Source organism: Agelaius tricolor, unplaced genomic scaffold, assembly GCF_023055355.1.
Source record: "Agelaius tricolor isolate 1412-34295 unplaced genomic scaffold, bAgeTri1.0.p SCAF_3, whole genome shotgun sequence".
Taxonomy (NCBI): domain Eukaryota; kingdom Metazoa; phylum Chordata; class Aves; order Passeriformes; family Icteridae; genus Agelaius; species Agelaius tricolor.
The window spans coordinates 69,219,069-69,244,219 of record NW_027269263.1 but is presented as its reverse complement, the minus strand read 5'-3'; the positions used below and the strand labels follow the sequence as shown (position 1 = coordinate 69,244,219).

At 47.1% G+C, this 25,151-nt stretch overlaps 1 protein-coding gene across 4 annotated transcripts in view; it reads right to left on the bottom strand.

Annotated features, from left to right (window-relative positions):
- TASOR2 (transcription activation suppressor family member 2) overlaps positions 1-18,563 on the bottom strand; it is a 50,452-nt gene extending 31,889 nt beyond the window's left edge. For all 4 annotated transcript variants that reach the window (XM_071424206.1, XM_071424207.1, XM_071424208.1 and 1 more), the window contains exons 1-5: positions 18,282-18,563; positions 7,947-8,086; positions 6,029-6,124; positions 3,674-3,746; positions 654-745 (exon numbers count right to left, since the gene is read on the bottom strand). In XM_071424206.1, coding sequence (XP_071280307.1) covers positions 654-745; positions 3,674-3,746; positions 6,029-6,124; positions 7,947-8,086; positions 18,282-18,324 — 444 coding nt within the window. In that variant the 5' untranslated portion in view covers positions 18,325-18,563. The remainder of the gene's footprint in view (positions 1-653; positions 746-3,673; positions 3,747-6,028; positions 6,125-7,946; positions 8,087-18,281) is intronic.
- Positions 18,564-25,151: the final 6,588 nt, after the last annotated feature.

Here is a 25,151-nt window from a genome sequence, read left to right as displayed (position 1 = left end):
TCAGCTCCAGACAGGGGGAATGGGGAAAAACCAAATGAAACCTCCCAAAATTCCTGAGAATCCAAGGAAAAACTGGAGTTTGAGTTCCCATCCCACCAGAACCGTGCGCAGCAAAATCTCCTCCAAAGAGAAATTTCCTGTCTCAGGAGTTTGGGTTTGGAATCAGCTCCAGAGAGCAGAAGGGGAGATAAAAAACCTCCAACTTCCCAAAATTCCTAAAAATCCATGGAAAAATTGGAGCCTGGAGTTTGATTTTCCATCCCATCAAAATGATGGGCAGCAAAATCTCAAAGTTTGAAAATTTCACAAAATTTCAAAGAGAAATTTTCAATGTCAGACTTTGGGTTTGGAATCAGCTCCAGACAGCAGGAAGGGGGAAAAAATGCTCAAATTTTCCCAAATTCCTGAAATTACAAGGAAAAATTGGAGTTTGATTTTCCATCCCACCAGAATTATGGGCAGCATAAACCAAAAAAAAAAAAGAGAAAAAGAGAAATAAAAAGAGAAATTTCCAGTTTGGGAAGAGTCTGGGGTTGGAGTCAGCTCCAGAGTTAAGGAAGGGAAAAAAAAAAAGCTTTAAAATTCCCAAATTTCCAAGGAAAAATTTGGATTCTGGAGTTTGACTTGCAGGCAATAAAAGATTTGGGCTTTACCTTGATGAGTTTACAGATGACAATAAATGCTGATTTTCCCTGGTGCCAAGGGCTGGCATGGAGGCAGTCGGAATATTTGGAAATATAAACCCCTGGAAAACAACAAAAAAAGGGAATTATTTGTCAGCAGGGAAAGATATTCCCAAAAAATCCAGTAAAGAGCCAGGAAAAGGTGGAATTCTGGCTCTTCCAATTTCTTTTTTTTGGATCTTCGTTCCAATAAAATGAGAAATATTCCCAGAAAATGAGAAAATATTCCAAGAAAATGAGAATTATTCCAAGAAAATGGAAAATATTCCAAGAAAATGGAAAATATTCTCAGAAAATTGGAAATATTCCCAGAAAATGAGAAAATATTCCCAGAAAATGGGAAAATATTCCAAGAAAATGAGACCTATTCCAAGAAAATGAGAATTATTCCCAGAAATCTGAGAAATATTCCCAGAAAATGGGAAAAATTCAAAGAAAATGGGAAATAGTCCCAGAAAATGGGAAAATATTCCAAGAAAATGAGAAATATTCCCAGAAATCTGAGAAATATTCCAAGAAAATGAGAAATGTTCCCAGAAAAATGAGAAATACTCCCAGAAAATGAGAACTATTCCAAGAAAGTTAGAGTTATTCCCAGAAAATAGAAATATTCCCAAAAAATGGGAAATATTCCCAGAAAATGGGAAATATTCCAAGAAAATGAGAAATATTCCCAGAAAAATTAGAAATACTCCCAGAAAATGAGAACTATTCCAAGAAAATTAGAATTATTCCCAGAAAATGGGAAATATTCCCAGAAAATGGGAAATATTCCAAGAAAATGAGAAATATTCCAAGAAAATTAGAATTATTCCAAGAAAATTAGAATTATTCCCAGAAAATGGAAAAATTCCAAGAAAATGTGAAATACTCCCAGAAAATGGGAAATATTACAAGAAAATGAGAAATGTTCCCAGAAAAAATGAGAAATACTCCCAGAAAATGAGAACTATTCCAAGAAAATTAGAATTATTCCCAGAAAATGGGAAAAATTCCAAGAAAATGGGAAATATTCCTAGAAAATGGGAAATATTCCCAGAAAATGAGAAATATCCCCAGAAATCTGAGAAATATTCCCAGAAAAATGAGAACTATTCCAAGAAAATTAGAATTATTCCCAGAAAATGGGAAAAATTCCAAGAAAATGAGAAATATTCCCAGAAATCTGAGAAATATTCCCAGAAAAATGAGAACTATTCCAAGAAAATTAGAATTATTCCCAGAAAATGGGAAAAATTCCAAGAAAATGGGAAATATTCCAAGAAAATGGGAAATATTCCCAGAAAATGAGAAGGAATTCGAAGGAGTTTTATTCCCAAAATGGGAATTTAGAGGGAATTTGAAGGAGTTTATTCCCAGAGTGGGAATTTGAAAGGAATTTGGAGGAGTTTCATTCCAAGAGTGGGAATTTGGAAGGAATTTGAGGGAGTTTTATCCTCAGAGTGGAAATTTGAAGGAGTTTCATTCCCAGAATGGGGATTTGGCAGGAATTTCTGAAGGAGTTTCATTCCCAGAATGGGAATTTGGAAAGAATTGGAAGGAGTTTCATTCCCAAAATGGGAATTTAGAAGGAGTTTCATTTCCAGAGTGGGAATTAGGAAGGAATTTCTGAAGGAGTTTCATTCCTGAAATGGGAATTAGGAAGGAATTTGAGAGAGTTTTATCCTCAGAGTGGAAATTTGGGACTTTCATTCCCAGAATGGGGATTTAGAAGGAATTTGGAAGGAATTTGAAGTTTTTATTCCCAAAATGGGAATTTGGAAGGAATTTGAAGGAGTTTCATTCCCAGAATGGGAATTAGAAGGAATTTCATTCTCAGAGTGGGAATTTGGAAAGAATTTGAAGGAGTTTTATTCCCAGAATGGGAATTTGGCAGGAATTTCTGAAGGAGTTTATACCCAGAGTGGGAATTTGGAAGGAATTTGCAGGAGTTTCATTGCCAGAGTGGGAATTTGGAGGAGTTTCATTCTCAGAGGGGGAATTTAGAAGGAATTTCTGAAGGAGTTTCACTCCCAGGATGGGAATTAGGAAGGAATTTCAGGAGTTTCATTGCCAGGGTGGGAATTTGGAAGGAATTTGCAAGGAATTTCATTCCCAGAGTGGGAATTTAGAAGGAATTTCTGAATGAGTTTCACTGCCAGGGTGGGAATTTAGAAGGAATTTGGAAGGAATTTGCAGGAGTTTCATTCCCAAAATGGGAATTAGGAAGGAATTTCTGCAGGAGTTTCATTCCCAGGGGGGGAATTAGGAGGGAATTTGCAGGAGTTTCATTCCCAAGAATGGGAATTTGGAAGGAATTTGGAAGGAATTTGCAGGAGTTTCATTCCCAGAGTGGGAATTTGGAAGGAATTTGCAGGAGTTTCATTCCAAGAATGGGAATTTAGAAGGAATTTGGAAGGAATTTCAGGAGTTCCATTCCCAGGGTGGGAATTTCTGCAGTAGTTCCCTTCCCAGGGTGGGAATTAGGAAGGAATTAGGAAGGAATTAGGAAGGAATTCCTGCAGTAGTTCCATTGCCAGGGTGGGAATTTGGAAGGAATTAGGAAGGATTTTCAGGAGTTCCCTTCCCAGGGTGTGAATTAGGAAGGATCTGCAGTAGTTCCCTTCCCACAGTGTGAATTAGGAAGGAATTAAGAAGGAATTTCTGCAGGAGTTCCCTTCCCAGGGTAGGAATTAGGAAGGAATTCCTGCAGGAGTTCCCTTCCCAGGGTGGGAATTAGGAAGGAATTAGGAAGGAATTCCTGCAGGAGTTCCCTTCCCAGGGTAGGAATTAGGAAGGAATTCCTGCAGGAGTTCCCTTCCCAGGGTGGGAATTAGGAAGGAATTAGGAAGGAATTTTCAGGAGTTCCCTTCCCAGGGTGGGAATTAGGAAGGAATTAGGAAGGAATTTTCAGGAGTTCCCTTCCCAGGGTGGGAATTAGGAAGGAATTAGGAAGGAATTTCAGGAGTTCCCTTCCCAGGGAATGGGGCTCCCCTCCCATCAGGTTTTACCTTTGGCAGGGTCCCCCAGGGCGCCGCTGCTGCTGCTGTTGACGCGGAGCCCGCTCTGGCACACGCGCTGAGCCTGCAGGGAATGGGAATGGGGAATGGGGAACGGGGAATGGGGAATGGGGAATGGGGAATGGGGAACAGGGAATGGGGAACAGGGAACGGGGAATGGGGAATGGGGAATGGGGAATGGGGAACGGGGAACGGGGAACGGGGAATGGGGAATAGGGAATGGGGAATGGGGAATGGGGAATGGGGAATGGGGAATGGGGAACGGGGAATGGGGAATGGGGAACAGGGAATGGGGAACAGGGAACGGGGAATAGGGAACAGGGAATAGGGAACAGGGAATGGGGAATGGGGAACGGGGAATGGGGAATGGGGAATGGGGAATGGGGAATGGGGAATGGGGAATGGGGAATGGGGAATAGGGAATAGGGAACAGGGAATGGGGAACAGGGAACAGGGAATAGGGAACAGGGAATAGGGAATAGGGAATGGGGAATGGGGAACGGGGAATGGGGAACAGGGAACGGGGAACGGGGAACAGGGAACAGGGAATGGGGAACAGGGAACAGGGAACAGGGAACGGGGAACGGGGAACAGGGAACAGGGAATAGGGAATGGGGAACGGGGAACAGGGAACAGGGAACAGGGAACAGGGAATAGGGAATGGGGAACGGGGAACAGGGAACGGGGAATAGGGAACAGGGAATAGGGAATGGGGAACGGGGAACAGGGAACAGGGAACAGGGAACAGGGAATAGGGAATGGGGAACAGGGAACAGGGAACGGGGAATAGGGAACAGCAAACAGGGAACCCTCCCTTGCCTCCCTGCCTCCAGGATCACAGCCAGGCAATCAGAAACATTCCCAGGAAATCGGTTACTGGGTGAGAAAGGGTGGGAATGTTCCCAGGCAATCAGAAACATTCCCAGGAAATCGGTTACTGGGTGATCAAGGGTGGGAATGTTCCCAGGGAATCAGAAACATTCCCAGGAAAGCAGAAATGTTCCCGGGAAATGAGGAATTCCAAGTAATTCCAAATAATTATGAATCATTTCAATGGCACCAAGGAAAATTTCCTTTTTCTCCAATCTAATCCATCCCTAAAACCCCACAGGAGTCAAAGAATTCCAAATATTTCCAAAGAATCCCAAATATTTCCAAAGAATCCCAAAAAATTCCATTTCATTTCAGTGGAACCAAAGAAAATTCCTTTTTCTCCCATCAGATCCATCCCTAAAACCCTCCAGGAGCCTAAGAATCCCAAAGAACCCCAAATAATCCCAAATAATTCCAATAAGAATTCCAATAAATCCCAAACAATTCAAATATTCCCAAAGAATCCCAGTGCACCAAGGGAAATTCCTTTTTCTCCAATCAGAGCCATCCCTAAATCCCCCCAGGAGCCAAAGACTCCCAAAGAATCCCAAATAATTCCAATAAGAATTCCAATAAGAATCCCAAATAATCCCAAAGAATCCCAAATAATTCCAAAAAGAATCCCAAATAATTCCAACTATTTCCAAAGAATCCTAAAGAATCCCAAGTAATCCCAGTGCACCAAGGAAAATTTGTTTTTCTCCCATCAGGGCCATCCCTAAAACCCCCCAGGAGTCAAAGAATCCCAAAGAATTCAAAATAATTCCAATAAGAATCCCAAATAATTCCAATAAGAATTCCAAATAATTCCAAAAAGAATTCCAAAAAATCCCAAAGAATCCCAAATATTCCCAAGGAATAATCCCAGTGGCACCAAGGAAAACTCCTTTTTCTCCCATCAGAGCCATCCCTAAAACCCCCCAGGAGCCAAAGGCTCCCAGAGAACCCCAAATAATCCCAAATAATTCCAAGAAGAATTCCAATAAGAATTCCAAGAAGAATTCCAAATAATCCCAAGAAGAATCCCAAATAATCCCAAATATTTCCAAAGAATCCCAACATTCCCAAGGAATAATCCCAGTGCACCAAGGGAAATTCTCTTCTCTCCCATCAGATCCATCCCTAAAACCCCCCAGGAGCCTAAGAATCCCAAAGAACCCCAAAGAATCCCAAATAATTCCAAGAAGAATTCCAAGAAGAATTCCAAGAAGAATTCCAAATAATCCCAAGAAGAATCCCAAATAATCCCAAAGAATCCCAAACAATCCCAACATTCCCAAGGAATAATCCCAGTGCACCAAGGGAAATTCCATTTCCTCCCATCAGATCCATCCCAACCCCCGGGAGCTGCTCCCGGCGCCGTTCCCAGCAGGAATTCCGGGAAGCGCCCCCAGCGGATCTGCCGGGCGTGACGGGCCACAGGAGCAGGGATGTGATCCCGGAATTCCGGGAATGCCGGGAATGGGGCGGTACCTCCTCCTCCTTGTCGAAGAGCAGGAAGGCGAAGGTTTCCCGCAGCTCCTCCGGGCTGTAGCCGGCGGCCGCCTTGGCGCGGGCAAAGGCGCGGAGCTGCAAGAGGAACCCCGAGGGTTGATCCCAGGGAATGCCGATCCCGGAAAACCAATCCGCATTTTCCCACTTTTTGGGGTTTTCAGGATTAGGGGGAAAAGGAGCTGGAGGAGCACCGGGATGGGGTGGAATTCCTGAGCATTAAAATGCCAAAAAGGTGAGAGGAAAATGGAACACAACAGGGAGGGAAAATCAGCAGTGGGAATGGGAATGTGGGGATTTGGAATGTGGGATTTGAATAATGGGAATGGGGGATTGGGATAATGGGGATGGGGGATTGGGATAATGGGAATGTGGGGATGTGGAAATGGGAATGGGGGGATTGGGATAATGGGAATGTGGGGATTGGGATAATGGGAATGGGGGATTTGGAATGTGGGGATTTGGAATTGGGAATGGGGATTTGGAATGTGGAGATTTGGATAATGGGAATGTGGGGATGTGGGGATTTGGAATGTGGGGATTGAGATAATGGGAATGTGGGGATTTGGATAATGGGAATGTGGGGATTGGAATAATGGGAATGGGGGATTGGGATAATGGGAATGTGGGGATTGGGATAATGGGAATGGGGGATTGGGATAATGGGAATGTGGGGATTTGGATAATGGGAATGTGGGGATTGGAATAATGGGAATGGGGGATTGGGATAATGGGAATGTGGGGATTCGGAAATGGGAATGTGGGGATTTGGAATGTGGGGATTTGGATAATGGGAATGAAGGGAATTTGAATAATGGGAATGTGGGGATTTGGAATGTGGGAATGTGGGGATTTGGAAATGGGAATGTGGGGATTGGATAATGAGAATGTGGGGATTTGGAATGTGGGAATGTGGGGATTGGGATAATGGGAATGGGGGGATTTGGAATGTGGGAATGTGGGGATTTGGAATGTGGGGATTTGGAATTGGGAATGTGGGGATTGGGATAATGGGAATGTGGGGATTTGGAATGTGGGAATGTGGGGATTTGGAATGTGGGGATTTGGAATGTGGGGATGAAGGGAATTTGAAAGTGGGAATGAGGGGATTTGAAAAGTGGAAATGTGGGGATAAAGGGATTTTGAAAATGGGGATGAAGGGATTTTAGAAGTGGGAATGAGGGAATTTTGAAATTTGGAATGTAGGGATTTTGAAAGTGGGAATGTGGGGATGAAGGGATTCTCAAAGTGGGAATATGGGAATTCTAAAAGTGGGAATGTGAGGAGTTTAAAAGTGGGAATGGAGGGATTCCAAAAGTGGGAATGGGATGGAGGGATTCCAAAAGTGGGGATGGAGGGATTCCAAAAGTGGGGATGAAAGAATTCCAAAAGTGGGAATGAAGGATTTTTAAAAGTGGGAATGGAGGGATGTCAAAAGTGGGAATGGAGGGATTTCAAGAGTGGGAATGGAGGGATTCCAAAAGTGGGAATGGAGGAATTCCAAAAGTGGGAATGAAGGGATTTTTAAAAGTGGGAATGAAGGATTTTTAAAAGTGGGAATGAAGGATTTTTAAAACTCCAGCCAGCTGGGAAAATGAAGTTGAAAGGAAGAGAAAGGTGGAGACAGAGACATCCCCAAAATCCACCCTGAGGTCCCTCAACAGAACGCAGCCCAGGGAGAGGAGTTTCCCCAATTCCCAGGGGATTCTGGAATTCCCAAGGCTCCAGGAATTTTGGGCACCATTGGCTGCAGGGTTTGTTTATTCCTGATGGGGATGGAAGTGCAAGGACGGGGGAAAAAAACCAAAAAAGTTGGGAATTTCAAGGGGGAAAGGAAAGAGAGCTGGCAATCCAGCAGCATTCCCAGCAAATCCCGTTTTTCCTGGGATTGCAGCCTTACCTCCCTCAGGAAAAGCTCATTTTCCACCAGGATGGCTCTGCTGTACTGGAAACCCTGCTGGGAGCCGGAGTGCAGGGATGAGCTCCGGAGCACGGCCACGGCGCGCTGCAGCAGGGAACAGCCCTGCTCCTCGGGAAAGCCTGGAAAAATGGGAATATTCCTGATGGGAATGACTGCATGGCTGCAGCAGGGAACAGCCCTGCTCCTCGGGAAAGCCTGGAAAAATGGGAAAAATGGGAATGTTCCTGATGGGAATGGCTGCAGCAGGGAACAGCCCTGCTCCTCGGGAAAGCCTGGAAAAATGGGAAAAATGGGAATATTCCTGATGGGAATGGCTGCAGCAGGGAACAGCCCTGCTCCTCGGGAAATCCTGGAAAAATGGGAAAAATGGGAAAAATGGGAATGTTCCTGATGGGAATGGCTGCATGGCTGCAGCAGGGAACAGCCCTGCTCCTCGGGAAAGCCTGGAAAAATGGGAAAAATGGGAATATTCCTGATGGGAATGGCTGCAGCAGGGAACAGCCCTGCTCCTCGGGAAATCCTGGAAAAATGGGAAAAATGGGAATATTCCTGATGGGAATGGCTGCATGGCTGCAGCAGGGAACAGCCCTGCTCCTCGGGATCCCAGGGAAATCCTGGGAAAATGGGAATATTCCTGCTGGGAATTGCCAGATCAATGTGGGGATGGATCCAGGATAGAAAACAGGGAATATTCCAGCTGGGGATTGCCAGAGTGGCTGCTTGAGATCCTGGGGAAAGCCTGAGGGAAAAGGGAAATATTCCAGGTGGGAATTGCCAGATCAATGTGGGGATTCATGATGGGAAAAAATGGGAATATTCCTGATGGGAATGGCTGCAGCAGGGAACAGCCCTGCTCCTCGGGAAAACCTGGAAAAATGGGAATATTCCTGATGGGAATTGCCAGATCAATGTGGATTCAGGATGGGAAAATGGGAAAATTCCAGTTGGGAATGTCCAGATCAGCTCCTCGGGATCCAGGGGAAACCCTCAGGAAAAGGGGAAATATTCCAGCTGGGAATTGCCAGATCAATGTGGGGATTCATGATGGGAAAAAATGGGAATATTCCTGATGGGAATGGCTGCATGGCTGCAGCAGGGAACAGCCCTGCTCCTCGGGAAAGCCTGGGAAAATGGGAATATTCCTGATGGGAATGGCTGCATGACCCAGGAATCCCAAAGTGATCCCGGAATCCCAAAATGATCCAGGAATCCCAAAGTGATCCCAGGATCCCAGAGTGACCCAGGAATCCCGAAATGATCCAGGAATCTCAGAGTGATCCAAGATTCCCAAAGTGATCCAGGAATCCCAAAGAGATCCAAGAATCCCAAAATGACCCAGGAATCCCAGAGTGATCCCGGAATCCCAAAATGATCCCGGAATCCCAAAATTATCCAGGAATCCCAAAGTGATCCAGGAATCCCAAAGTGATCCCGGAATCCCAAAATTATCCAGGAATCCCAAAGTGATCCCAGAATCGCAAAGTGACCCAGGAATCCCAGAGTGATCCAAGAATCCCAAAGTGATCCAAGAATCCCAAAGTGATCCAAGAATCCCAAAATTACCCAGGAATCCCAAAGCGATCCCGGAATCCCAAAGTGACCCAGGAATCCAAGAATCCCAGAGTGATCCAAGAATCCCAAAATAATCCAGGAATCCCAGAGTGACCCAGGAATCCCAAAGTGACCCAGGAATCCCAAAGTGATCCCAGGGATCCCAAAGTGATCCCGGAATCCCAGAGTGATCCAGGAATCCCAGAGTGATCCAAGAATCCCAAAATAATCCAGGAATCCCAGAGTGACCCAGGAATCCCAAAGTGATCCAAGAATCCAAGAATCCCAAAGTGATCCAGGAATCCCAAAGTGATCCAAGAATCCCAAAGTGATCCAAGAATCCCAGAGTGATCCAAGAATCCCAAAATAATCCAGGAATCCCAAAGTGATCCAGGAATCCCAAAGTGATCCAAGAATCCCAAAGTGTCCCAAGAATCCCAAAGTGACCCAGGAATCCCAGAGTGATCCCGGAATCCCAAAGTGACCCAAGAATCCAAGAATCCCAAATTGACCCAGGGATCCCAGAGTGACCCAAGAATCCCAAAGTGATCCAAGAATCCCAGAGTGATCCCGGAATCCCAAAGTGATCCAGGAATCCCAAAGTGATCCCGGAATCCCAAAGTGATCCCGGAATCCCAGAGTGATCCTGGAATCCCAGAGTGATCCCGGAATCCCAGAGTGACCCAGGAATCCCAAACTGATCCTAGCAGGACCCACGGGCGGGGATGGAAATGTGGAGGGAGCCTTTGCAGGGGATTTTTCTGCTCTAACCCTTTTTTTTGGGGTTTTTGTGCCTTTCTGAATTCCCTTTTCCCGCTCCCTGCCTTCAGGCGCTGCCTCTGGAATCTCTGGGATTGGGAAGGGAGCAGCACCCTGGGAATAAAGGGATTTTCCAGCTCTGGCCAGCCCGGAGTGTGGGGCCTGAAGGAGGAGAGGAAATGCTCATTCTGCTCCTTTTCCTGGCATTTTCCCCCCATGTGTTTCCTGAATCCAGTAAATTTAAAATTAAATAAAAATAAAAATTAAAATGTTACATTTTCAATGTCAAATTTCATGGAATTTTAAATCCCAGCTCGGCTCAAAGGATCCAATTAAACCCCTCTCTTTTTTTACTTTTCCTTTTGCTGGATCATCACAGCATTTTATGTAAAAATATCAAATATTTTCAGGGATAAAATAAAAAATAAACCACAAAAACCTGTTGGGAATACGATGAAAAATCCAGGAATTCTGCAGGTGATCGCTCCAATATTTTTTCCTAAAGGCAGATTCACAATGAAATTCCAGAAATGGGGGAAACCGATTTGGAAATCACTGAATTCCTTCATTAACGAGGGGAAACGGAGCCCGGGGGCCGCAGGCCTGAATTCCCCCCTGGATTTAGGGAGATGTGTCCCAATCCTAAAGGGAAAAACCCCAGGATAAAAATCCCAAATCCCGGCACCAGGGCGGGAGCTGAGGGTGAAAGTGAAAGTGGCCACGGCAGAAGGGAAAGTGAAAGTGACCAACCTGGGAATGGCACCGGGAACACTGGGGAAACCTGGGAATGGGAAACCTGGGAATGGCACCAGGGACACTGGGGAAACCTGGGAATGGCACCGGGAACACTGGGGACACCTGGGAATGGCACCAGGGAAACCTGGGAAACTTGGGAAAGGGAAACTTGGGAATGGGAAACTTGGGAATGGCACCGGGGACACCGGGGACACCTGTGAAACTTGGGAAACTTGGGAATGGGAAACTTGGGAATGGCACTGGATCCACTGGGGACACTTGGGAAACTTGGGAAAGGGAAACTTGGGAAAGGGAAACTTGGGAATGGGAAACTTGGGAAACTTGGGAATGGGAAACTTGGGAATGGGAAACTTGGGAATGACACCGGGGACACTGGGGACACCTGGGAAACCTGGGAAAGGGAAACTTGGGAATGGCACTGGATCCATGGAGTGGAACTTGGGAAAGGGAAACTTGGGAATGAGAAATTTGGGAATGGGAAACTTGGGAATGGCACTGGATCCATGGAGAGAAACTTGGGAATGAGAAACTTGGGAATGGAGCTGGATCCATGGAGAGAAACTTGGGAATGAGAAACTTGGGAATGAGAAACTTGGGAAGGCACTGAGGGAAGGAGAAGCTTGGGAATGGCACTGGATCCATGGGGCAAAGTCCAGGAATGGGATCACACAGCAGGGATGGCCCCGGGCTGGAAGATCCAGAGGGGATGGATGATCCCTGAAACCCTTGGGAATTCCCAGCTGGCCCTGGGGAATTCCCACCCTTCCAGCCCAGACTCCAGCCAGGCCCTCCTGCAGCTCCCAAAGGCAGCTCCAATCCAGGGAATGCCGGGTCTGCCCTCCCTGCTGTGCACAATCCATGGGAATCCTTGGAATTCTGCTGATCTGCTGCTCCCTGCTCCTTCTCCTGGGCAGGAGGAGCAGAGCCGGGGAATCCTTGGGGCTGGGAAAGATTCCTAGGATGGGATCCAACCATTCCCAGCACTGCCAGGGTCACCCATGTCCCCAGTGCCACATCCACAGGGCCTGAAATCCCTGCAGGAACGGGGACTGCACCCCTGTGCCAGAGCAGCTCCAGTGCCTGACCCCCTTTCCATGGGGAAACGTTCCCTAAAATCCAACCCAGAGCTCCCCTGGCTCAGCTGGAGGGATCAACAATGGGATCAACAATGGGATCAACAATGGGATCAGGGAATGCTGAGCTGCTCCAGAGCTCGGAATTCCCAGCTGGAAGCAGCCCTGGGCACCCCTGACCTGGCTCAGCCCCATAGGAATGGTTTATCCAGCCCTGCTGGGATGGGATTGCTGGGATGGGAATGGTTTATCCAGCCCTGCTGGCATGGGAATGGTTTATCCAGCCCTGCCCTGGGATGGCATTGCTGGGATGGGAATGGTTTATCCAGCCCTGCATTGCTGGGATGGGAATGGTTTATCCAGCCCTGCTGGGATGGGATTGCTGGGATGGGAATGGTTTATCCAGCCCTGCATTGGGATGGGAATGGTTTATCCAGCCCTGCCTTGCTGGGATGGCATTGCTGGGAATGGTTTATCCAGCCCTGCTGGGATGGGAATGGTTTATCCAGCCCTGCATTGGGATGGGAATGGTTTATCCAGCCCTGCTGGCATGGGAATGGTTTATCCAGCCCTGCCCTGGGATGGGAATGGTTTATCCAGCCCTGCATTGGGATGGGAATGGTTTATCCAGCCCTGCCCTGGGATGGGAATGGTTTATCCAGCCCTGCATTGGGATGGGAATGGTTTATCCAGCCCTGCTGGGATGGGAATGGTTTATCCAGCCCTGATGGGATGGGAATGGTTTATCCAGCCCTGATGGGATGGGAATGGTTTATCCAGCCCTGCCTTGGGATGGGAATGGTTTATCCAGCCTTGCATTGCTGGGATGGGAATGGTTTATCCAGCTATGCATTGTTGGGATGGGAATGGTTTATCCAGCCCTGCCCTGGGATGGGAATGGTTTATCCAGCCCTGCCCTGGGATGGGAATGGTTTATCCAGCCCTGCCCTGGGATGGGAATGGTTTATCCAGCCCTGCCCTGGGATGGGAATGGTTTATCCAGCCCTGCCCTGGGATGGCATTGCTGGAGCCAGGGAATCCTTGGGGCTGGGAAAGATTCCTAGGATGGGATCCAACCATTCCCAGCACTGCCAGGGTCACCCATGTCCCCAGTGCCACATCCACAGGGCCTGAAATCCCTGCAGGAATGGGGGCTGCACCCCTGTGCCAGAGCAGCTCCAGTGCCTGACCCCCTTTCCATGGGGAAATGTTCCCTAAAATCCAACCCAGAGCTCCCCTGGCTCAGCTGAGGCCATGGACTTCCAAAATCCAGGATTTGCCTCTGGTTCCTGCTTTTTTCTGGGATCTCTGGGTGGCCTCAGCACTCAGCAGCTTCCCAGCCCAGCAGGAAAGCTCCAGGCCTTGGAAATGCAGAATTTCCTTTTCTTTTTACATTTTTAACCTTAAAATTTGAGTAGCATTCACTGCAGCCATTTGGATGCTGTCAAATCCTCAAAAATTTCCTCAAAATTTCCTCAAAATTTCCTCAAAATCCAGCAATTTTCCTGCCTTGATCCCAAGTCTGGAATGAGCTGGAATATTTGGAATCCCCAGCAGGATCAGCTCTGGCACCACCGCATCCCACTGTGGATTTACACCAGAATTTGGGATAAATCCAGGAGCTTTTCATCCTGCCACAAGTATCCCAAAAAAAACCCAGTTTGTGTTCTTCCAGAGGTTCCTTGGGATCATCTTTCCCCAAATTCTTTTGGAGTTTAACTCCTCCCATCCCAATTTCCTCCTTTCCCTGTGGGGGATCTCCCAGAAAACCCGGAGTCTCTCCCTGGCTGATCCAGAGGGGTTTTTTTCCTTCTCCAGCTGAGATCCAGGGATTTTCCTTCTCCAGCTGATGCCATTCCTGGGAGCTGTTTGCTGAGAGGACTGGGAACAACAGGAATTCCAGGAAAAACTGGATATCAGGGAAAATTTCCCCCCCTAAAAAGCACGGGAAGGGCACTGGAGGGATTGAAAAGCTGGAAGTGACACCTGGGGACACCAGTGGTGGCCTTGGCAGCCACCTTGGGAATGTGGCTGGGTTGGATCTCCGAGGGTTTCTCCAACCCTGGAATTCCACTTTCCCAGTTTCTGCCCTCCCCAGGACACAGGGAATTATTTTAACCCTGCGTGTGCTGGTGGCTGAAGCTGCCATGGGAGAGCAGAGCCGCCCTCGCCCCAGGACCCAAATCCCAGTGGGATTTTCCATGGTTTTCCAGGCGGGCGTTGGGAATGGGATGGCTTGGGATCAGAACAAACCTCTGGAACAAGCTGGCCTGATGTGATTCCTGCAGGAATAAAAACCAACCCACAAATGCAGGAATCCCCCCTTTTCCTCAGGAAATGGAGTTCCCAGAGTTTTCAGGATGCAGCTCCACGTTCCTAAATTAATCCTCCTTGGCCCCAAACTCGGGAATTTGATCCTGGTTTGGGCTGGGATCATTTCTTTGCCTGTTTCTAACTCGGTGAGCCAGGGTGGTTGTTCCTAAGCAAACCCAGGGGCTGGATTGGGATTTCCAATTTTTATTTTTTTTTCCCAATTTTTCCCCAATCACCCAGGGCTGATTCCAGCTGGGAATTCCGTGCTCTGGAGCAGCTCAGCACTCCCTGATCCCATTTCTGATCCCGTTTTTGGCCTCCAGCTGTGCCAGGGAGGGTTTGGGTCGGATTTTAGGGAACATTTCTCCATGGGAAAAAGGAAGGAGGATGTGGAGGCTGCAGATGTTTCTCCATGGGAAAAGGACAGGTCCCCATTCCTGGATTGGATTTTAGGGAACATTTCTCCATGGGAAAAAGGACGGAGGATGTGGAGGCTGCAGATGTTTCCAAGGGGCCGACAAAACAAATTAAAAAAAAAACAAACCCTTTTTGTGTCATCTTTGTGTCATCAGCAAATCCGGCTGTTTCCAAATTCCCACCCGGAATTTTGTTCCCTCTGTTCTTCACAAGAATTCCAAAGGAAATGTTTCATCCAGGAGGGAAAAAGCTGGAAAAATCCAGCCTGGTGGAGAAATGATGGAGCCTCTCCTGCTGCACCAGCAGATGGAGAAATTCAAGGGAAATAAAAACCAAACCTCCCTTGGGTTGGATGAGAAGTTGGAATTTTCCCCCTGAAAAAGGACAGGTCCCCATTCCTGGATTGGATTTTAGGGAACATTTCTCCATGGAGAAAAGGAAGGAGGATGTGGAGGCTGCAGATGTTTCCAAGGGGCTGACAGGATTTGTTTGGATGGGGTTTTTGGTGCTGCAGGGAATTCCTGGCATCTTTTCAGGGCACTCTGCAGCCTCCAGAGAGCTGCAGATTTGATCTCACAGCACAACCCAAACCCCATTGGGTGGGCAGGGAATTTTAGGGAATTTCAGCAGTTTCCTCATGGGAAGGGAAAGTGATGTTCCTGCATTATGCTTTAAAAACAAAACAAACAAAACAAATTTTAAAAAAAAACCCTTTTTGTGTCATCTTTGTGTCATCAGCAAATCCGGCTGGTTCCAAATTCCCACCCGGAATTTTGCTCCTTCTGTTCTTTTGTTTGGCTCCAACAAAAGAATTCCAAAGGAAATGTTTCATCCAGGAGGGAAAAAGCTGGAAAAATCCAGCCTGGTGGAGAAATGATGGAGCCTCTCCTGCTGCACCAGCAGATGGAGAAATTCAAGGGAAATAAAAACCAAACCTCCCTTGGGTTGGATGAGAAGTTGGAATTTTCCCCCTGGAAAAGGACAGGTCCCCATTCCCGGCTGGACAAAGCCACATCCGCCCCACTGGGATGACAAAACCCCTCAGGGCAGGAATCCTCCGGCTCAAATCCTTCCAAGAGCAAAACCTTGGATTTTACAACCTCCCTCCTGCTCCTTTCAGCTGCTCAGGAAACTCAAAATGTGCTTTTTGCACCTTTCACACATTCACTGATAAAATCAGGAGTTTTCATCCCAAAACTCCAATTTTGTCACCTCACCCAGGGCTGTGGCTTCACTCTGGTGACCCCTGACTCTTCCCAAGTCACCAGCACAGGAATTTTGGCACTTGGACAACAAAAAATCCAATGTTTTGTTTGCAAAATCAGCCAGTTCAGTGATTTTTCACAGAGCTGAGAGAGCAGCAGTGTCAGGAACAATCGAAATTCCCTTTGGGAAAAGGGAAAAAATCAAACCAAACCCTCCAACCACATTCCCTATGGATCCTCTGGCTGGGGAAATCACACCCTGAAAATTCCCAATAGAAACAACCAAAGTGCCAAGCACTCAAATCCAAAGATTCCCTCAGAATCAGTGGGGTCTCACCATCAAAAAAAATATTCCAGATTGGGCAAAAAACTGAATTTATCCCCCCCAAAAAATCAACATTTCACCTTCTGGTCTCAAAGGGATCCTAAGCAAGAACAAGGAATTGGTGACTTTGGGGAAAAAAATCCCAAGGTGGGATTTGAAGGAATACCAAGGGTGAAGATGTGGGAATGGGGAATATTCAAGCTGGCTCTGCTGCTGCCAAAAACTGCAGGTTTAAGAGGAACAGTAAAAAGAAATAAATTTTATGCAAATGTTGCAGAAAACCAATATCAGAGCCACCGAACAGCCTGTGGTGCAAGGCAATTAATTGTAATTAATCACAATTCTTACCAGAGGAGATAAGAGTTTCTGAAATGCTCTGATAACGATTTTTTTTGGCTGGAAAACAACAATTTCTGTGAAATCTGACAGTTCAGTTACAACAGAACTTTTATTAAAAATCCCTTCTAGAGCAGAGCAGCGATTTCCAGACTCGACCCCAGCAAAAACCCCGTGGTTTATAAAAAATAAAATGTTTCATAAAAACCAAAATGAGCTTGGAGTTGCACTAAGAAATATCCATTTTGATCAAAGACTCGGGGTAAAATCCATTAATTTTATGTTCTGACTTGAGAAACCCAAAAAAAGCAGAGAACCTCCTGCACCATTCTGGATCATTCTGGATCACCACAGAACGCACGGTTTTTAGGGAAAAAACCTTGGTTTCCATGGAGCAAGGGCCATGATTCACAATTCTTTTCGTGCCATCCAGCCTCCTGCTTGTTTCATCTATCCCAGATCATCCTCCCTTTAGGAGAGCTGGGCAAACTCTGCCGCAATCCAAACCTCCGCGGGATAATTCGAGGACAATCTGGGATTAGAATTGTGCAAGACCGGAGCACAAACGTGTTTTCCTCCCCTTATAAGGCCAAATTTCAGCCCTGCAGCTGCTCCAAAGGGGGACCGAGAGACCCCCAGCCCCTCCAGGAGAGGATGAGCGCCCATCCACGCTGGTTTTATTCCCAAATCGCACTCCCGAAGGGCGCCCACATCACCCAGCACGTCCAAAAAAGCCCCGTGGCTTTCCCAGCCGCTCAGGCCTTGGGATCAAGCCCTTGGAAAAGCCAACGTGTCGCTGGTGAGGCAGAGAAATTTCAAAACCATCTGGGTTCCTACGTGTCCCAGGCTTCCAGGAGCTCGGCGTCGGGGCCTCACCGACAGCAACGGGCACGGGAGAGGGGCAAAGGCGGCGTGGCCGCTCCTCGGCTCCCCCAGGGAATGCGGGACGGAGCCGGGAACCCTCTTTGACCCAGGATGGAGCCGGCGAAGGCTCCGCTCCCCGCCGAAGGGCGGGATGAAGCCGGTAAATCGTCTTTGCCCCGGGGAAAAGTGCGATGGAGAGGTAACCCTTTGCTTCCCAGAGAAGGGCGGGATGGAGCAGTAATCCCCCCTCCCACACACACACTTCTGCCAGGGACAGGGCGGGATGAAGCCGGGAACCCTCCTCTCCTTAAGGAAGGGCACGATGGAGCCGGGAACCCTCTTCTCCTTAAGGAAGGGCACGATGGAGCCGGGAACCCTCCTCTCCTTAAGAAAGGGCACGATGGAGCCGGGAACCCTTCTCTCTTTAAGGAAGGGCACGATGGAGCCGGGAACCCTTCTCTCTTTAAGGAAGGGCACGATGGAGCCCGTCGCCTTCCCTTTTCCAAAGGAAGAGCCGCATGGAGTCAGTAATTTCCCCCTTCCTAGGGAAGAGCTGATTGAAGCCGCTCGCTTTCCCTTCTCCCAGGGAAGAGCGGGATGGAGCCGCTCGCCTTTCCCTCCCTCAAGAAGAGCGGCATGGAGCCGGTAACCACCGCCCAAGTCGCAGGGAAGGGCGCGATGGAGCCGCCCGCCCTCACCCCCCGGCCCCGCTTACCCGTGCCCGGCTCGCCGCTCTCCCCGCGCCGCCTCTCGCCCATGGCCGGGGCTCGCTCGGGGCCGTCCCTCAGGCCGCCCTCATGGCCGCCCCGCCCGGCCCCGGCGCGGCGCCGCTACCGGGCCGGCGGCATGAGGCGGCGCGGGGCGGCCGCCGCCATCCGCCGGCCCCAGGAAGTGGAAGGACAGAGCGGGCGGGGGAGGAGGGAAAAGAGGGAGGGAGGGAAGGAGGGGACGTGGGGCGGGAGCGGAGCGGAAAAAAACAGAAAGTGAAAACTGAACCGGAAAGACAGCGAGGGGCCGCCCGCGGGTTTTCCTCTTCCCGCGGTCACCGGCCGCTGGCTGGCCGGAGCTGGCCTGTCTTCTTCCGTCCCTCATTGCTGCTCCCGCGTTGTCAGCTCCCGGCTCGGCCATCGGTGTTTGCCGCTGGTGGGGATCTTGCCCCAGTCTTGCCCTCTCTTCCTCCTCGATCACCTCAGCCCCTCCATGCCTGACTTCTGCTCTCCCCGCTGCCCCTTCCCTCATCCCCGCACAGCACTGGCAGACACCCCTTTCTCCTCCTCAGTCCTTCCCCATCAGTGTTTTCCCTTTTTTGGGTCTTCTCTCAGTTTCCCTCAATTCCCTTCCTGACCAATTCAATGTTTGTTCAGCTCTTCCCACTGCCCCTTGCCTCATTCTTCTGCTTTGAGCTCTCATCTCAGTGCCCAGAGCCATATTTTGGACCTTCCCTCAGTGCCCAAACTCCTTCCCTTTTCCCCTCACATCATGGCCAGAGCTCTTTTTCTCACCTCAGTCTTTCCCCCTCAGTATTTTCCCTTTGTGTTCTTGTTTCGGGCCTTTCCTCAGTCCCAAAATTTCTTTCCTTAATCACTCACAATTCGCATGATGGCCGGAGCCCCCTCCCTCCCCTCAGTCTTTCTCCCTCAGTATTTTATCTCAATCCCCTTCCTGATCCCCTCTGCCCCTCCATACCTGACCTCAGCTCTTCCCACAACTACTCAAGGACAGACTCTCTCCTTGCTGGGCTGATCTGGGCAGATTCCAGGTGGTGCAGAAACACTGAATTATTTATCTTCTTTTTCTGCTTAGATATCCATTTCCATGTGTGTCTGTGTGGCCTGGAGCCATCCTATGAGGGACTTCGGGGGTATCCCAATCCATGGGGGACAAGGGGACATCGGGAACAGGGATGGGGCTGAGGGGTGAGGAGATGAGGGAAGGGGATGAAGGGATAAAGAAATATGAGGAGAAGGTCCTGAGGGGACCAGGGAAGGGGTTTTGGGGGGATTGAGGGAAGGACTGAGGTGAAGGACTGAGGTGAAGGAAGGGGTTTAAGGAATGATGTGAGGGGTGAGGGAAAAGGGACAGAAGGGATAATGAAATATGGGGGGAAGGCCCTGAGGGAAGAGCCAAAATGAGGGGCTGAGGGGATCAGGAAGGGGATTGAGGGCAGGGATTTTGGGGAGATTGAGGGAAGGCTCTGAGAGGCAAGGACTGAGGTGAAAAAGATCCAAAATGAGAAACTGAGGAAAAACCCTGGGCCAGAACCGATAAAAAATGACGGGGAAAGGCCCTGAGGGAAGAGCCAAAATGAGGGGCTGAGGAAAAACACTGAGGGGCAAGGAGTGAGGTGAAGGAAGGGGTTTAAGGAATGATGTGAGGGAATGAGGGGAAAAAGATCCAAAACAAAGCTCTGGGGAAGGCACTGAAGTGAGGGAAGGAGACTGAGAGGATGAGGGTGAGCAACACAGAAATGAGGTGAGGAGATGAGGGAAGGGGCCAGAATGGATAAAGAAATATGGGAGAAGGGCCCTGAGGGAAGGGACTGAGGGGATCAGGAAAGGATTTTGGGGGGATTGAGGGAAGGGGCTGAGGGGGAAGGAATGAGGTGAAGGACTCAGGGAATGATGTGAGGGGTGAGGAGAACAGGGAAGAAGAGGAAGGGGTCTGAGGGAAGATCCAAAATGAGAAACTGAGGAAAAACACCGGGCCAGAACAGATAAAAAATGATGGGAAAGGTGCTGAGGGGAGGGGCTGAGGGAAGAGCCAAAATGAGGGGATCAGGGAAGGGGTTTTGGGGAGATTGAGGGAAGGCTCTGAGGGGCAAGGACTGAGGTGAAAGAAAGGACTCAGAGAATGGTGTGAGGGGTGAGGAAAACAAGGAATGAGAGGAAGGGGTCTGAGGGAAGATCCAAAATGAGAAACTGAGGAAAAACATTGGACCAGAATAGATAAAAAATCATGGGAGAAGCCCCTGAGGGAAGCGCCAAAATGAGTGTCTGAGGGGATCAGGGAAGGGGTTTTGAGGGGATTGAGGGAAAGCTCTGAGAGGCAAGGACTGAGGTAAAGGAAAGAATTTAAGGAATGATATGAGGGGTGAGGGAATGAGGACAGATCCAAAACAAAGCTCTGGGGAAGGCACTGAAGTGAGGGATGGGCTCAGAGCAGGAGAAGACAGAGAATGAGGGTGAATAACACAGAAATGGGGTGAGGAGGTGAGGAAAGGGGATGGATGAAGAAAGATGGGGGAAGGCCCTGAGGGAAGGGGCTGAGGGAAGAGCCAAAATGAGGGGCTGAGGGGATCAGGGAAGGGATTTTGAGGGCATTGAGAGAAGGCTCTGAAGGACTGAGGTGAGGGAAGGGGTTTAAGGAATCATGTGAGGGAAAGAAGGAAAAGAAACAACAAATGAGAAACAAGGAATGAGAGGAAGGGGACTGGAGGGAAGATCCGAAATGAGAAACTGAGGAAAATGCTGGGCCAGGACAGATAAAAAATGATGGGGGAAGGCCCTGAGGGAAGAGCCAAAATGAGGGGCTGAGGAGATCAGGGAAGGGATTTTGAGGGCATTGAGAGAAGGCTCTGAAGGACTGAGGTGAGGGCAGGGGTTTAAGGAATCATGTGAGGGGTGAGGGAAAGAAAGAGCAAGAAACAGGAATGAGAAACAAGGAATGAGAGGAAGGGGACTGAGGGAAATCCAAAATGAGAAACTGAGGAAAACCACTGGGCCAGAACAGATAAAAAAGGATGGAGAAAGACCCTGAGGGAAGGGGCTGAGGGAAGAGCCAAAACGAGGGGCTGAGGAAAACTGCTGGGCCAGAACAGATACAAAGTGATGGTGAAAGGCTCTGAGGGGATCAAGGAAGGGGCTCATTAAAGTCCCTCCTGATGGTTCTGAGTTGCCTCACCCCAGTATTGAACCCTGCATGGAGCAGAAGAAGCCGAGGATGATTTTTAGGCTTGGCAGAAACACCAAAACAGCATCCAACAGCGAATGTCGCAATCGACTTTGGAGAGGGAACGGGGAGATCTGGATTGCCCAACCTCTTACACAAGGGGATTTAGGAACAGCCTGTCCTGAACGCTGGGGCAAAGGCTGTGTTTGGCTGAGCGAGGAGCCTTGGAGGGGATTCCACTGGGCAGCGGGATCCACAGTGCCGAATCCATAATAAATGATTCATGGAGAGGCTGGGCCCTGCTCCTTGCTGGGCTGTCTCTGTGCTCAGTGCCCAGGCTCTGCTGTGGCTCTGCTGATCTCTGCAGCAAAGATTGGCAAACAAAACATAAGGAACAACAATGGGCCAGCTCACTTATGAGTCACTTATTCGCCAAATAAGTCAGGAACGTGCCCTTGTGGGTATTTCACCCACCCTGAAAATTTGCTACAGCAGCAGTAGAGTGCAAAGTGCTGCTGCCCAGTGAAAAAAATGAAGTCAGGAGGAAGCAAAAGGGATTTTTTTGGGGGGGGGAGAACACCATTTATAGCAGTTTTTATGGCATTATTTATTTTTTTTTCTTTTATTTTATTATTATAAATATATAAAATATATAAATATATAAAAATATAAATATAAAATTATTTTATTCTTTTTTCTTTATTTTAAAATTTTTATTTATTTATTTTTATTTCTTTATTATTATTTATTTATAATAATAATATTATAGCATTTATCACAGCAAATTTGCCAGATCCATGGGTTTTTCTAGCTCCTTCTGGCAGATAAAAACCTGGAATTCTTGCTGAGACAAAAACATGTTCCTGGTTGTCCTTAAAAGGGGAAAAATCCACAGCCTTGACCTGAGAGGTGTGAGGAGGTCTCTGTGATTTTGGGATATCTCAAGAGCAGATCTGCAGTCACAACATCCAGGTTTCCACCGCCAGTGGGATCATCCAGTTCAGTGTCCCAATGAAATCTAGATGTTTTAGTGTTGGGAGCTACTTCTGGGGAGGAAATGTAGAATTTCAGCTCCTTTTTCAATGCTTAGAAAAACCAAGAATCCAAGGAATTTTATCCATCAGCACTTCTGATGGTTCGGACCGGATCATCCTAAAAATCTTTCCCAATTATTTTAATTCTAATGAATTTTGTTCCTTTTGCTGAGGAGGGGAACTGGAGCCTTGGGAGGTCAGAGCCCATTTTAAAGTGGAGTTTTGGAGTTTCTCTGTCCCTTTTTGGTGCCTCATGACTTTTTTGGGTGGTGACCGTGATGTCACCGTGGTGGGGACCCGGTTCCTGGCACGGCTTCACTTCGGCTTCTTCGAAACCCTGACTCATAAGGTTCTGGTGTGCTTAAATGTGAATAAATGTGAACTTAAAGAAGCCCTTTGGAGTTTTATTTCCCTCTTTTATTCAGAAAAAAAAAAAAAAAAAAAACAAAAAACAAAAACCAAAAACTGAGTTATTCTGTTGGTTGTTCCATGAAGGAAAAGAGTTGCAATGGAATGACTCAGGTGGGAGGTGGGAGCAGCGGTTCCTGATGACATCAGGGTAAAGCAAATCAATTTGTTAATTATTGACTAATTAACAAATTAACTAACTGTGTGGGGCAGTGCCAGGAGCCCAGGGTGAGAACACAACCTGCAAACCAGGAGAGGATCCTTCTCCTGCCCTGGCTCAATCCCAGAAATTCATGGAAAAGCTGAATTCCTCTGCTTTTCTCTTATTTATTACCATGGGAAATGCTGATTTTTTTTCTCCTATTTCCTTATGCTCATGGAGTGGTTTGGGCGGGAAGGGACCTTAAGCATCTCCTGATTCCACATTCCAGGAGTTCTTCCATGGGCACCTTCCACCATCCCAGGTTTTCCCATCCTTGGACTCCTCCAGGGATGAGGCAACCTCAGCTTCTCTGGGAATTCCGTTCCAAGGCCTCACCACCCTCCCATGGCATTTGTCACATCACAATTTGGGTTGGTTCCCCTTGATTTCCTAAAATTTCTGATCGTTTCTGTCTCTTCCATCAATTTTTGAAGCCAATTTTGACAACAAGCACTGATTTCTCGCCACTTTTCTCCATAATTTGTGATTTTCTACTCATCAGCTCAAATGGAGAAAAATTTGTTCCTCCCATTTCTGCTTTGCTTTCTCTAAAGGGGTGTCAAACCAAAAAACAAGAGGCATAAAATGCAAAATCTGGACCTTTTAACCCAAATTTTTAATTTATTCCACACCAGTGCCAAGGTGGGTGTCAACCCTTACCCCATTCTTTACTCCCTCAAAAAAAAAACTCATTTAATCTCTACGATCTCACAGCAAATTTTATTTTATTTTATTTTATTTTATTTTATTTTATTTTATTTATTAAATTAAATTAAATTAAATTAAAATTTTATTTTATTAAAATTGCATTATATTAAAATTTTATTTATTTATTTATTTATTTTATTTATTTATTTATTTATTTATTTATTTATTTTAGGCCCAATTTTATTTTATTTCCCCTTTAATTTTGTCACACCTGTCAAAACGTGGTGAAAACCATCAAAAATACCCCATGAAAGAGCATTTTTTTAAAATTCCCCTTTAATTTTGTCACATCTGTCAAAAAAAAAAGGTGAAAATCAACAAAAATATCCCATAAAAGAGCATTTTTTAATTACCCCTTTAATTTTGTCACATCTGTCAAAAAATAGTGAAAACCATCAAAGATACCCCATGAAAGAGCATTTTATTTTATTTCCCCTTTAATTTTGTTAATTCTGTCCAAAAAAATTGTGAAAATAAGAAAAAATACCTCATGAAAGAGCATTTTTGGTGCTTTTTCATGGGATCTTCATGCAGTGCTCACAACCCAGTTAAATTTTTTTTGCTTTTTGGTTTGATTTATTCTTGGTTTTGGTTTTCTTTCTTAGCAGTTTTGGCATCTTGCGCCTTCAGAACCCCTGGTGCTGCTCCAGGGGTGATGCCAAACATTTCAAATCGTTCTGGTGCCTTTTTAAGTCAGACCTAAAGTTAAACCAGCCCTGAAAAAAGGCTTGAACTAAACCCAAGCTTATTTGAATTTAGTGGTGCAACTGTTAAACCACAGAGAATCCTCAGGAAGTGACTCAAAGGTGACAAGGAAGGCAGAAAAAAAAAAAATTCTCATTTTTTTCAAGTCTCTGTCATCCCCATCCCCCCCCCACCCCAGCTATTTTTCACCAAAATTCTCAATTTCATCTCTTCTTTCTTAAAAAAAATAACTCCTGCTGCTATTTAGCTGATAATTTTGCAATATCAACCTGAAGCTTTCTAAATACTGGGTTTAAATATGAATTATTGCCATTGATTATTGCTCTTTACCAGGTACAGCTGGAGCCAGCAGAGACGAGCTCTTTCCAAAAGGTTTGATCCCGGAAAAAAATCTTGGAATCGTGGAATGGTTTGGGTGGGAAGGGACCTAAAACTCCTCCAATTCCATGGGCAGGGACACTCCCACCATCCCAAATGTCTCCAAGCACCATCCAACAATTCCAGGCATGGAGCAGCCACAATTTCTTGGAAAAAAAAATCTCATTTTACTGAGAGATGCCAGCCTGGAAAAATCCTCTGATTCTGCCTTGGCAGGATGGAATGATTCCAGTTTTTATGGAATTATTGCCATGGATTTTCC